Genomic DNA, 14,004 nt, shown 5'->3' on the forward strand with positions numbered 1-14,004 from the left:
GCAGTATAGAAGGCAGAACAAATCGACAAACACTTATGAAGGTGAAGATGTTTTGCCTCGTTTGGTAGACTAAAAACGTTGTGATTAATGTTGTCGCATCAAATTTTACGAAATATTTTATCACCAAGCTCATAACTATAATTTTACGAGTAACTCACTACAATGTGACCGAACACTAAGTTTGAAAGTGGTGGAAATACGTGTTTTAACCGAATGCGACTGATGATAACTTGTCGCTATATGCAATTATATATAAACCAGATTGAAGGATTGATGGGAAGCAGCTGGGTAAAATTGCACTTTTGAGACTTATATTATATTAGCAATCAACGAAAAAAATTTAAAATTGCACGCATTTTGAGGAGAAGCAAGTTTATAGTAAAAATAAACTAAAAAAATATAGAAACAGCCGAAATACGGGTTTTGGTATATGATTGACTCTTTTTGGCGATGTTTTCAAACAAACCAAGAGTAGTTAATGGGCTTTTGTCTTTACCTGATACTGGTCGGAATTCTGAGTTTATTTTGTATGTAAAGCGGAACTTTTCTTAAAATTAGAGTCAGTTTTGAAATTGAAATCGTTTAAGCCAGCTGATCACTAAAAGCTAAATGTAAACCTCTCAATCAAGAGTATCCTTGAATGTGTTGCGCCGTATAAACATCATGAACACGATCTTTTCATTTTTAAACATTTTGCCTACCACAGCGCTCATTCACAAGAGAGAGTATACACTTCGTGGTGTATGACTCGATCGCAACCGGCAGAGACAGCAAACATGCATACCTTTAGAGATTTTTTTGCTGGGGGCGAGGGCAAGGAAGAACGCTAAATTAAGTGCATTCAAAAGAAAATAATAGAAACATTATAGAGTTTCTTTTTTACAGTAACGAGGAATATGTTGAACTACGACTGATCAACAAGCGCTAACATTCTTTAAGACGAATTTATAACAAAAATTACATTTGATTTTAATTGAAAGAAAGATGGAAGGGGAACGCTGCCCCTTATTTGGCTTTTAACTATTTCTTAACAATCGTTAGCAGAACTCAAGTATACTTTGGAATCCATACCTATTCACAGTGTTTTAGTATTTGCAAAGAGCGCCTAGGTCAATGTTTCGCCCAGTTAACGTATTCATCCTTCAAGGCGGAAATTTACTCTGGGGGAAAAGGATATGTCAGTGTTCTTTGACAGTTACTTTATCTCTGGTGTAGGTGATAAATCCCCAAACAAAATTAAAGCATCAAAAACGTCAATGCTGTTAATTTTCTAAAGGCGGATTCAAGGATTGTGATCCTTCCTCAGATGGTTATCACTGGAATAAAACAATTTTTTGCGATAACAAAATGGAAACCTGGTTTTGGATTCTCGGTTGGTCTCTTTCCATCTTAACCATAGCTGGAAATGTATTTATCGTCTTCCTTGTTTGCAGAAGACGGCGGCTTCGAACCAAAACCAACGTATTTGTCGTTTCTCCTGCAGTGGCGGATTTCTGTGTTGGGCTGGTTGCTTTTCTCCCACTTTTCGTCTGCGAGAAGACAACTGGATGCAGCCCCGGCGCTTTTAAAGAAAACAGGACCGTGGAATTAATAAGGTGGCTTTTTGCGTATGCGCCTGTAACAAACTTGTGCAGTTTAGTCCTGGATCGCTACATAGATGTTGTGAAGCCTCTCAAGTACTTAACATTCATGACGCGAAAACGTGTTTCTCAGATGATTTTTCTCTCTGGGCACTTTCAATTTTTGTTATTTTCCCCTTCGTTCTAACATGGCTAGCTTTTAACGACAACAGTTCTCTTTCTTAATTAATTTTTGGATAATGATGATTTTCTTCGAGTTCCTGCCGTGCTGTGGTCTTATCTTTTGGTTTGGTTCAATGTTAGATGTGGTTTATAAACACAAACGAGCTGCCCGCATTCTAGCAAAACAACTCCGCTTTAACGGTCGATTTTTGTTCAAAAGCGGGGAGAAGTCTGCTGTGAAATTGATGGCCATTGTTATTGGCCTATTTATTATAGTTGTCATAATTGCCTTGCAATGTTTTCTTGTTTCCATCCTGAAGGGCAAAAAATCGTGTTATGATGAAGAATTTAAAACACCTCTTCTCGTTTTAAACTCTGCCATTAACCCTGTTGCTTACGCTCTGTTCAAGAGGGACATAAAGGAGGAGGTAAAACGAAGCATTCGCTGTGTGATCTGAAAGAAGAGAAACAATATTGAATAACTTAATGACTCTGGATTTTTTCCCAATAGATAGCTTTCTACTAGGATCGATCATAACGTAATGCAAGCATTCCCTATTATAGAAATTAACGTTTATAAGCAGGAAACAAGTTATATAGTTTTAGGATTCAAATTATTGAGTAAAGCTCAAAATGAAATGTTATACTCGTGTCTTATCGATATAAAGTTTCGTCGCTGGGCATAAAATGCAAATGAATAAGGTCTAGAGATCTCAAACTAGATCTCAATGTCAATTGAGACCAGGTTGTTCGTTTGAAAAATGAGTAATTCTACTTTGTTGAAAAAGCTAACTTTAATGAGATGCGTTTAAATTTTCCTAAGGAATAAGACTGAGCAAGAAGATGGAAGTTAGAGTAATGAGTTAGTTATCTCTCCATGCTAAGTTAAAATTCAACAGGTGCAAAAATTTTGGCCTAAATTTGCGCATGTTTTTAAAAGTACAAGGAGGACTTAGAATAAAAAATTTAAAAAATTGACTTTCTGAGATGCGCTTGGCAGAGTATGTATATGCTGCGAATGAAGAAAATTAGTACTATTCCGGAATAAATTGCAAATGAGTTCTAATGTTGATGTCTGTTGAGATCAGCTGGTTTACTGGAAGCGATAGTTCTATCCTGCATAATAAACAACCAAATTTTGAATTACCGAGTTAATCCTAAACCTTTAAGACTGGACTAGCACCAAATTTATCTCTTCGGTATCATTGTTAAATCTTGAATCAAACATTATGGTCTTACTTAAAATGAAGAAAGGGAGATACTGAGTCAAACAGATGATGATACGTGAACCGTTAATTTGGAGTATGCAGAACGTGTTTATTTTCAGACTTTATGAATGGTCAAGCGGTGGTGTATACAATGCAAAGCCGGTGAAACACCATTAACGCCGTATGGCTTTTGTCGTTCGCAAACGTGAGTACGATAATCTTAGTTACCTTACGATGATTTGTTTTTTTCTTGGACTCAAAGAAGGAAAAGCAATTGAACGAAATGGTTCGCTTAAAATTTTTTGTGCTGTGAACTGCATTTCTGAGACTTTGAACTATCAAGTTGGACAACCGATATGCGGTTAAAAACACCTTCCACATTCGTTCCTTGGATGATTTGCCACTTACTTGTCGTTTTGTCCTAGGAAGATTTTGTTAACAATACCCTACAACACAAATTCAGTAAGGTCTCACGAAGCCAGGTGCTCACTGATAACCAAAAAATTGCCTTGGAAAGCCGCCGGTGGGCTTTTGAGAGGGTTATAAATTTAGTTTTTTTAATCAGTGAAGCTTTTACATTCGAATCAAGTTAGGATTATAAGTAAATCGTTTTTACGTTATTGAACCGTTTTAACTTTTCAAAGGAAGAACTTATCCAGCAAGATTTTCCGTGTATGAATCATGCGTATTAAAGAAATTTTTTCCGAACGTTTTCATCTCATTGTGATTGATTATGTTGTTAGACATGCACTCATTGTTGTTCAACTTAATTACGTCTGCCAAACTTCAGTAGAAGTACTTTTAGAAGTAGAGTTTTTCGGGTGACAAGAGAAATAACATGCTTCTGGTTATACTAAAATTATATCTGTCATCATTGACTTGGAAATTAAGATAGTCCAATCGATCGTTTTGTCAGTTTATAGCTCAGGTGACTTGGTATAAAAATAAATAATTTCTCCCTACGAAAAGAGACATCCCATTTGCTGTGTTTAGTAGCTGGTCGTAAAGTGTGCAAGCTCAACTGAGAAATATGGAATTACAGGAAGTTGGATTACTGTGTTTTCTTAGCAGCAAGGTAGATGGAGTTTAACAGGACGAAAAACGTTCGGTTTCGAACATGTTATGTACAGAAGGCAAGTCAGAGGCTCGATTAAACACAAGAGAATTAAGAATATAATCGATTGCCTCGCAAAAACCGCGTGTCAAGAGTACTTTTGATGCAATTTGCAATATCACTCACTCACTCACTCATGCCCATTATGCCGTGTGGCACGTAGGGCGGCTACGAAGGATTGCCACGTCTGTCGGTTCTGGACCAGCTATGTTCTTACCCATCCTCTTTGATAACTGTTTCGTGTGCGTAAAATAGTTCATTTCTCCCTTGAATACCTCTGTTGTCTTTTATCCTAAAAAGTTTTCAAAAGACGCTTTTTGGAAAATTTTCTTAACGTTTTTTCCTTTGCGCATCTTTATGTTTTAAAGGGCTGTTTCTTATATGACAAGTAATTGACTTACTCCCAGTGTTTCCAACTTAGAATTCACTGTTTTCTTTATGTCAGATGACAAACAAGGAGATATTCTCAACTTTGTTCCTCTTTTTTCCCGCAGAGGTCTGAGTACGAGCAAACCGTACGTCTCTGTCATGTTCATTTAACCTTTCTCGCATGGATCTCCCTGTTTCGCCCGCGGTATACACTGTTGGTACGGACCTGTTTCAATTAAGGTTTTCATTTTTTCATGGTAGGTGTTTGTGTCTAGGATACACTAGCGCAGCCTTTTCTGCTGGCAGAATAGTGATAGTGTCGTGTTGTTTTATATTCTTAAAGGCCTTTTGCATATCCTTCGTGATGTTGGGCTTGGGTGGTTTGGCCTGTTGAAGGATACCGTTTACAGTTCGTCTTACGGTGTCTGCTTGCTTTGAGTCAAGCACTCTTATTGCCGACTAGACTTTGATGACTATTTCTGTAGCTGGGATGTTGGATGGATTGGTGAAAAATTGTTTACCTATTTCATTAGTACCGTCATGTTCGGCCATTTTTCTCTCAACACTCCTAACTTGAATTACACTCCTACGTATACGCCTTTAGGCTCGTCGGAATATTGCATGAAACGTCATTTCGGCATAAATGCCTTCCTGGAATGCATCTCATATGCAGGTTGAATATTCTCATTTTTCGGCTGTGTTTAGAGAAGCTAGTAATATTCATGTGAATCGTAACTGAAAAAAAATTACTGGCAGAATAGCACGGTCGTACTTGTTAATGTTAATTTTTTGGTTTTATTGAATTCTATCCTGCTTTAAAATTCGTGGGGAGGGGCCATGGAAGTTTAGACAGGTGAGGAAAAATAAAATAGAGTAGTAGCAATGGTAAAATTGGTCCGCAGATGCGTGCTTTAATGATCTACCGGAAAATACGAATATGATACAAGAATATGATTGTAAATTTTCCAAAGTGCTTTTTTATTACTGACGAATTAAAACACATGGAGAAACGTGCAAGAGGACTGGGCACGTATAAGAGGACTGGGGCGGGTGTAAGGTGCGCGGAGAGTTATGGGATGGTGGTTTGTAGGTAGAGGTCGTTTGTAGGGCAAGGCATTCTACGGTCAGCCTTCGCTGTGTTTAATTGTTCGTTTTCGTTTTTGTATAAGTTTAGAGCTTTACTTGCATACTACCTTAAGTAACTGTGTATAACATGTCATTCATAGGATACCCTTAAACCCCAGGGGTGGCACCGCTGCTTTAGTTGGGGGCACGCGTTCCCCGTTTTTTCCGCCTGCTGGTTTTTAGGGGTTTTTGTGTCCGGCTTTGATGCATTTAGTTTACTTCAATCGTATAAGACTTTCGTAGGCATATCGATTTGGCGTTAAATAAACGGTGTCTTGGCTGGCCAACGCGCCCAGATATCAACTCTTTGTGTGCCCGGTTGAGTAGTGGAGGCAAAATCCTGAACACACATATGTAAATAGTGTTTGTCACCATTTAAAATATGATACTTCGATTATGATGTCTTATTCATAAAAGGGAGCAGAAAACACAAACACAAATACGATAGCAAGAATAGCAACCTGGTTTTGGATGCTTGGCTGATCTCTTTCCATCCTAACCATAACTAGAAATGGATTTATTATCTTCCTCGTTTACAGCAGACGATGGCTTCGAACCAAAACCAACGCGTTTGTCGTTTCTCCTCACCAAATCAATACAATATCAAACAGAAAGGTGATGAACATAAGAGAAAATATCAGTTAGGGGAGTATTAGTTGATTCAATACCAAATTCCCAGAACTGACATCATATGAGTTGTATGGCAAACAGTAAGGAGAATTGCTAATGAGATCTTGAGAGGGACATAAGGAAGGAGGTAAAAAGAGTTGTTAGATATAGAGAGAAACTCAGTTTTGAAAAGGCCTCGTCCACACTAGCGTGCTTACCTGACGTTCGATAATGTCTACTTTTTCCTTTCACCAAAACACCAAAAAACGCAGATGCAAAGTAGATATTCGGAAAAGGTTACACTGGTAGAGTATTTTGAAAATGCACCACGTTTGAAATGTTCCGTTTTCTGTGTGGACAGATGGAGAAGGAAGCTTTTAAAAAAGATGGCAAAGACGTAGGTCAGATATTGTCGGGTGATTCTAAGCGGAAGATTGGTGAAAATGCATCAAAACGTTGGAGTTTTTAAAAGATAATGCAGTATAGAAGGCAGGTGAGAAAAAATCGATAAACACTTGCGTAGGTGAAGATGCTTTGCCTCGTTTAGGTAGAGTCTAAAAACGTTGTGATCAGTGTTGTCGCGACAGATTTTACGAAATATTTTATCATCAAGCTTACAACTATAATTTAAAGTCTAACCCACTATAAAGTGACCGAACACTAAGTTTAAAAGAGGAGAAGAGACTTTTTTAGCCAAATGCGACTGATGATAACTTGTCGCTATATGCAAATAAAACAAAGTGAACTGTCTTCATAGGAAGTTTCATCTTTCAATTAGTTAGCGTGTTGAAAGTAGTGAAACGAGGTATGCAACGATTTTACTCCATATCGAAGAATGTAGCGGGTGATTTATTAACTGTTCGATGTTTTTGACAGTGGAAAGGCAAAAATGGAACTTTTCCCCTCTTTCTTTAGCCATCTATAAAATTGAAGGAGGAAAATATGACTCGCTAAAAATAGATAAGGTGGTTGAAGAATTGTTAAGAAGCGGCTAAATAAATTGCATTTTTGAGACTTAGCAATCAGCGAAAATACTATGAAATTACACTTATTTTGAGGAGAAGCAAGTTTATAACAAAAATCAACTACAAAAAACTAATATAGAAATAGCCGGAAATACCGGGCGCTTTTGCTCGCTAGGGCATTAGCGTTTCGTTATGGAATTGACTTTTTTAAGCGATGTTTTCATCCAAACAGAAAGCAGTTAATGTTAGCATCATTTCATCACTACTGCTTTCAATAAACTTTATTACTTGTTTTCTGACAGTGTTTTTTGCAATTAGTTTGTATATTATGACATTTTATTTTAAGATAACAAAAGGAGACCTGACGATGTGCTGAAGCTGTCAGAGATAAGTTGTCAAAATCCATATTTAGCTATCTTCAATAATTTAGTTTCTTACTGCTCGTGGAAAGGCTTCATATCACCACGAACATCGTGCGATTTTCATCAATTAGAAAAGAAGTGTACTAGAATGAGTACCCCGTGGTTGCCTCTCTTGTGATCAGTTACCTTCCTTTGATTCATTGACTTCATTGAAGGACTAGAGGCTGTTAACTTAACGGTAAGAGCGGCCGGATTTCAGGCTGATTTGTCAACTGCGATGTGTTTGAGGGAGACGACATCATAAAATCAACGAAGTGTTTTCCAATGCTTTTTAGTTGCATAGGGAATTGTAGTTTTGTAGTCCAAACCCAAACTTTATACTTTCAGCTTTCATTTGTATTGGGCTGGCCACCTGAAGACCACAAAATGGAAACGTGGTTTTGGATTCTTGGCTGGTCTCTTTCCATCCTGTCCATGACTGGAAATGGCTTTATTATTTTCCTTGTTTGCAGAAGGAGGCGGCTTCGAAACAAAACCAATGCGTTTGTCGTTTCTCTCGCATTGGCAGACTTCTGTGCTGGCTGGAGTGCTTTTCTACCGCTTTTCGTCTGCGAGGAGATAACCGGATGCGACCCTAAGGCCTTGCCAGCCAGCTGGGTGGATTATTTCTGGTGGCTGTTTATATTTGCGTCTGTGACAAACTTGTGCAGTTTAGTCCTGGATCGCTACATTGCTATTGTGAGGCCGTTAAGTTACTTGACTTTTATGACACGCAGATGCGTTTTTCAGATGATTTTCATGTCTTGGACCATTCCAGTCGTCGTTGTCTTGGCATTTTTATTAAACTGGCTTGTTTCTGAAGAGATTGTGTTGTTTAAAGTGCTCATCTCAATTTCAACTGTATTTTTAGAAATCTTGCCGTCTTGTGTGTTAATTTTCTGCTTTGGATCAATGTATTATGTTGTTTATAAGCACGAAAGAGCCGCCCGCATCTTAGCAAACCAACTCCGCTTTAACCAAAGATTTTTGTTTAGAATCAAGGAAAAGGCTGCCGTGAAAATAATGGCAATTGTTATTGGTATATTCCTTCTCGCCTTCTCATTCGCTATACGATGTAGCTTCATACACATTTTGGAATACGGAAAACCGTGTGATGATAAAGAATATAAAATTCCCCTTCTTGTAATAAACTCCGTTGTTAACCCCTTCGCTTATGCCGTCTTCAAGAGAGACATAAACATGGAGATAAAACGGTATATTTGCTGCGTCATTTGTAAAAAGAAACATCACAGTGATCCAATTTATGAAAACAACTCTTTCATCCTGCGGAACTACAATATTTAACGCGTCAAACCAGAGCAGCTCCTAATCAACCAAAATTTGTCTTGAACTATTAATATTTGTTCCGCGATCGGGTTAACAGTCAATAACTTAAGTATGAAATTATAATTCAGAATTTGCTTATGGTGTGTGCATGATGACAAGAGTAGATCATAACAATAAAAAAGGATCCTGTTAATCTCATCAAGTTTTATCGATTCTCGTTCCTTTTGGTTCATTTTTAACTGTTAAGGTTACTTTTGTCTAATTTTTCCAGTCTGTTTCATTTTATAGGTTTGCAAATCAGTCTGTCAGTCAGCCAGTCAGTTTGTCAATCGGCCAGTCAGTTTTCAGTCATTTCGTAAGTTACCTAGTCCATCAGTCAACTAAGTCTGTCAGTCAGTCAGTTGTCAGTCTCTCATTCCTTCAGACAGTCAGTCAGTCAGTTTTCAGTACGTCTTTCAGTCAATAAGACAGTCAGTTTTAAGTCAATTGTCGGGGCAATCAGTTGATCAGTATTAGTCCGTGTTAGGTCATTTAATTGGTCAGCGTATTCAGTCACCCAGTAAATCAGTCAATCAGTTGATCAGTAAGTCGGTGTTCAGTCATTTAGCTAGTTGGTCAGCAGATTCTGTCAGCTAGTCAGTCAGTCAGTCAGTCGGTCAGTCAATCAGGGTATTCAGTCGGTCATACGATCATTCAGTCGGTCATTCAGTCGATCAGGGTATTCAGTCGTTCATCCAATCGTTCAGTCGGTCATCCGATCATTCAGACGGTCATCCGATCATTCAGTCGGTCATCCGATCATTCAGTCGGTCATCCGATCATTCAGTCGATCAGGGTATTCAGTCAGTCATCCGATCATTCAGCCGGCCATTCTATCATTGAGTCGGTCATTCAATTATTTAGTTGGTCATCCGATCATTGAGTCGGTCATCCGGCGATCATCGGGTCGGTCATCCGGCGATCATTGGGTCGGTCATCCGATCATTCAGTCAATCATTCGATCATTCAGTCGGTCATTCGATCATTCAGTCAATCATCCGATCATTCAGTCGATCAGGGTATTCAGTCGGTCATCCGATCATTTAGTCGATCAGGGTATTCAGTCGGTCATCTGATCATTCAGTCGATCATTCGGCGATCATAAAGCCGGTCATTCGATCATTCAGCCAATCATTCAATCACTCAGTCGGTCATCCGATCATTCAGTCGGTCATAAGATCATTCAGTCGGTCAGAGTATTAAACCAGCCACTCAGTCAGTCCTTAGTCTGAGCATTCAGCTTCTCAGTCAATCGGTCATTCAATCAGTCAATTGGTCGGTGAATTCAGCCAATCAGTCAGTCAGCCATTCAATCGGTTAATCAGTCAGATAATTCACCCAGTCAGTCGGTCGGTCGGTCAGTCAGTCAGTCATACAATCAGTCTGTCGGTCAGAGTAGTGAAAGAAGAACGGCTATTTCGCGACGTAGATAAACGAAGTCAGCAAGCACTGCAATAAGCGATGAAAAAGTGAGTTTTCTTGAAAGTGTAGGTTTCCTTAGGCTTTGACTACTTAAATGGACCATTTCCCGCTTTCTTGTCGTTTGATTTTTTAGGATAATCTTGTTAACGATAACCTACACGACATAACAGTTTATAATCTCTTGAACAGTACCCTACTAATTCAGGCGGGTCTCATAGAGCCAGGCGTTCACTAATAATCGAAAAGTTAATTTGGTTTTCAAACGAATAATATGTTAATCCTGTTTAAGTTTCGAGCCGTTAAAGAATGAAGTCACAGATTTTCCTTGAACGAGTCTTGTCTACTTAAGAAATGAAATTTTATGCAGAACATTTTCATCTATTACGCTCGATTATATTGTTAGACTTGCACCCACTGTTATACCACAGGCAGCCCAAGCTCCAGCTGTGAGATGATCATCTTGCGCAATAACAGTTAATGCGGAATTATAAGAGTTTTTATGGGAATATTTACGACCGCTCTAAGGAATAAAACAATACGTCAAATTCTCAGTTAAAATATCTCACCTTACTTCCACAGCGTATCACTTGTTATCTGACTGCTTACTTTCATGAAAAGAACCCATTTTAGCGAGTTGTCCATTTCGAGGTTTTCAACGTACATAAGAAAAGCCCAAGGCTGAACACTCCATTTCTGAACGCCCGATCTGAGAAGCGAAAAATTCCAATGCAAAATGGCCGGGCGGCCACAAATCCAACGCAGAATCCAAGCACACATACTGCAGTTTCATTTCAATTCAATAGAAACTCAATCTTCCTTGTGCGACCAACGCTGTGCCGCAGTTTGCTTCGAAAATTTCCAGTTTATAGGTTTATAAGATTATTAATTATCTCTTCGCAGACGAAAAGCGGGGGAAAAGTACTGAGCCCAACACAGAAGTCCGCCGCTGCAAGAGAAACTATAAATGCGTTGGTTTTGCGAAGCCGCCGTCTTCTGCTAACGAGGCAGATGATAAATCCATTTCCAGTTATGGTCAGAATGGACAGAGACCAGCCAAGAATCGAAAACCAAGTTTCCATTTTGTGGTTGTTGAGTGGAAAGCTGTGAGGATATACTTTCGCTGAGGACTTGAACTAATGTAAGAACAAAGGAAACTAATCATAGGAGAGGCACGTCGGAGGGGAAACACCCGTGTGTGCATCTTCCTTCCTTTAGTTCATTGAGTTACCAAATCTGGAATGGAGGATTGTGGGTTGACCTAACACTAACAGCGGCAAGAATTCAGCCTGATTAATCAATTGTGACGTATTTTTGAGGGACCTCCGAACAAGAGAAAATCACCAGATATTTTCAATGTTTGTTCTCAGTGTTGTGTCTCAGTTGTTGACAGTGTCTCAGTCTCAATGTTGTTAGTTGTCGTTCGCAAACTTAATGACTCTAGATTTTTCCCAATATATAGCTTTCTATTAGGATCGATCATAACGTAATGCAAGCATTCCCTATTATAGAAATTAACGTTTATAAGCAGGAAACAAGTTATATAGTTTTAGGATTCAAATTATTGAGTAAAGCTCAAAATGAAATGTTATACTCGTGTCTTATCGATATAAAGTTTCGTCGCTGGGCATAAAATGCAAATGAATAAGGTCTAGAGATCTCAAACTAGATCTCAATGTCAATTGAGATCAGGTTGTTCGTTTGAAAAATGAGTAATTCTACTTTGTTGAAAAAGCTAACTTAAATGAGATGCGTTTAAATTTTCCTAAGGAATAAGACTGAGCAAGAAGATGGAAGTTAGAGTAATGAGTTAGTTATCTCTCCATGCTAAGTTAAAATTCAACAGGTGCAAAAATTTTGGCCTAAATTTGCGCATGTTTTTAAAAGTACAAGGAGGACTTAGAATAAAAAATTTAAAAAATTGACTTTCTGAGATGCGCTTGGCAGAGTATGTATATGCTGCGAATGAAGAAAATTAGTACTATTCCGGAATAAATTGCAAATGAGTTCTAATGTTGATGTCTGTTGAGATCAGCTGGTTTACTGGAAGCGATAGTTCTATCCTGCATAATAAACAACCAAATTTTGAATTACTGAGTTAATCCTAAACCTTTAAGACTGGACTAGCACCAAATTTATCTCTTCGGTATCATTGTTAAATCTTGAATCAAACATTATGGTCTTACTTAAAATGAAGAAAGGGAGATACTGAGTCAAACAGATGATGATACGTGAACCGTTAATTTGGAGTATGCAGAACGTGTTTATTTTCAGACTTTATGAATGGTCAAGCGGTGGTGTATACAATGCAAAGCCGGTGAAACACCACTTACGCCGTATGGTTTTTGTCGTTCGCAAACGTGAGTACGATAATTTTAGTTACCTTACGATGATTTGTTTTTTTCTTGGACTCAAAGAAGGAAAAGCAATTGAACGAAATGGTTCGCTTAAAATTTTTTGTGCTGTGAACTGCATTTCTGAGACTTTGAACTATCAAGTTGGACAACCGATATGCGGTTAAAAACACCTTCCACATTCGTTCCTTGGATGATTTGCCACTTACTTGTCGTTTTGTCCTAGGAAGATTTTGTTAACAATACCCTACAACACAAATTCAGTAAGGTCTCACGAAGCCAGGTGCTCACTGATAACCAAAAAAATTGCCTAGGAAAGCCGCCGGTGGGCTTTTGAGAGAGTTATAAATTTAGTTTTTTTAATCAGTGAAGCTTTTACATTCGAATCAAGTTCGGATTATAAGTAAATCGTTTTTACGTTATTGAACCGTTTTAACTTGTCAAAGGAAGAACTTATCCAGCAAGATTTTCCGCGTATGAATCATGCGTATTTAAGAAATTTTTTCCGAACGTTTTCATCTCATTGTGATTGATTATGTTGTTAGACATGCACTCATTGTTGTTCAACTTAATTACGTCTGCCAAACTTCAGTAGAAGTACTTTTAGAAGTAGAGTTTTTCGGGTGACAAGAGAAATAACATGCTTCTGGTTATACTAAAATTATATCTGTCATCATTGACTTGGAAATTAAGATAGTCCAATCGATCGTTTTGTCAGTTTATAGCTCAGGTGACTTGGTATAAAAATAAATAATTTCTCCCTACGAAAAGAGACATCCCATTTGCTGTGTTTAGTAGCTGGTCGTAAAGTGTGCAAGCTCAACTGAGAAATATGGAATTACAGGAAGTTGGATTACTGTGTTTTCTTAGCAGCAAGGTAGATGGAGTTTAACAGGACGAAAAACGTTCGGTTTCGAACATGTTATGTACAGAAGGCAAGTCAGAGGCTCGATTAAACACAACTAAGTATATAATCGATTGTCTCGCAAAAACCGTGTGTCGAGAGTACTTTTGATGCAATTTGCAATATCACTCACTCACTCACTCATGCCCATTATGCCGTGTGGCACGTAGGGCGGCTACGAAGGATCGCCACGTCTGTCGGTTCTGGGCCAGCTATGTTCTTACCCATCCTCCTTGATAACTGTTTTACGTGCGTAAAATAGTTCATTTCTCCTTTGAATACCTCTGTTGTCTTTTATCCTAGAAAGTTTTCAAAAGACGCTTTTTGGAAATTTTCTTAACGTTTTTCCTGTGCGCATCTTTATGTTTTAAAGGGCTGTTTCTTATAGACAAGTAATTGACTTACTCCTAATGTTTCCAGCTTAGAATTCACTGTTTTCTTTATGTCAGATGACAGACAAGGAGATAT

The 14,004-nt window shown here is 38.3% G+C and overlaps 1 protein-coding gene, 1 long non-coding RNA gene and 1 pseudogene across 3 annotated transcripts; all 3 read left to right on the forward strand.

The window, feature by feature from the left end:
* The first annotated feature begins 670 nt into the window (after positions 1-670).
* On the forward strand, positions 671-2,720 carry LOC149049979 (histamine H2 receptor-like; annotated as a pseudogene).
* Positions 2,721-3,009: 289 nt separating this feature from the next.
* LOC149049980 (uncharacterized) lies at positions 3,010-11,877 on the forward strand. Of its 2 annotated transcripts, XR_016184052.1 has the most exons (3): positions 3,053-3,155; positions 4,559-4,690; positions 11,182-11,877. It is a non-coding gene; the product is annotated as an uncharacterized LOC149049980 (long non-coding RNA). The 2 variants fall into 2 exon arrangements; XR_016184053.1 differs by lacking the exon at positions 4,559-4,690 and having other exon boundaries at positions 3,010-3,155.
* On the forward strand, positions 7,004-9,017 carry LOC149049981 (trace amine-associated receptor 2-like). Its single transcript, XM_089197710.1, has one exon. It carries the CDS (start codon positions 7,819-7,821, stop codon positions 8,836-8,838), a length of 1,020 nt encoding a protein of 339 aa, XP_089053836.1. The 5' UTR covers positions 7,004-7,818; the 3' UTR covers positions 8,839-9,017.
* Positions 11,878-14,004: the final 2,127 nt, after the last annotated feature.

The sequence above is a fragment of the Pocillopora damicornis genome, chromosome 2 (genome assembly GCF_964200805.1).
Source record: "Pocillopora damicornis chromosome 2, jaPocDami1.2, whole genome shotgun sequence".
Classification (NCBI taxonomy): Eukaryota; Metazoa; Cnidaria; class Anthozoa; order Scleractinia; family Pocilloporidae; genus Pocillopora; species Pocillopora damicornis.

Excerpts from the sequence above, each read along its gene's own strand:
- LOC149049981 (XM_089197710.1), top strand. The coding sequence starts at position 7,819 with ATGCTTTTTAGTTGCATAGGGAATTGTAGTTTTGTAGTCCAAACCCAA.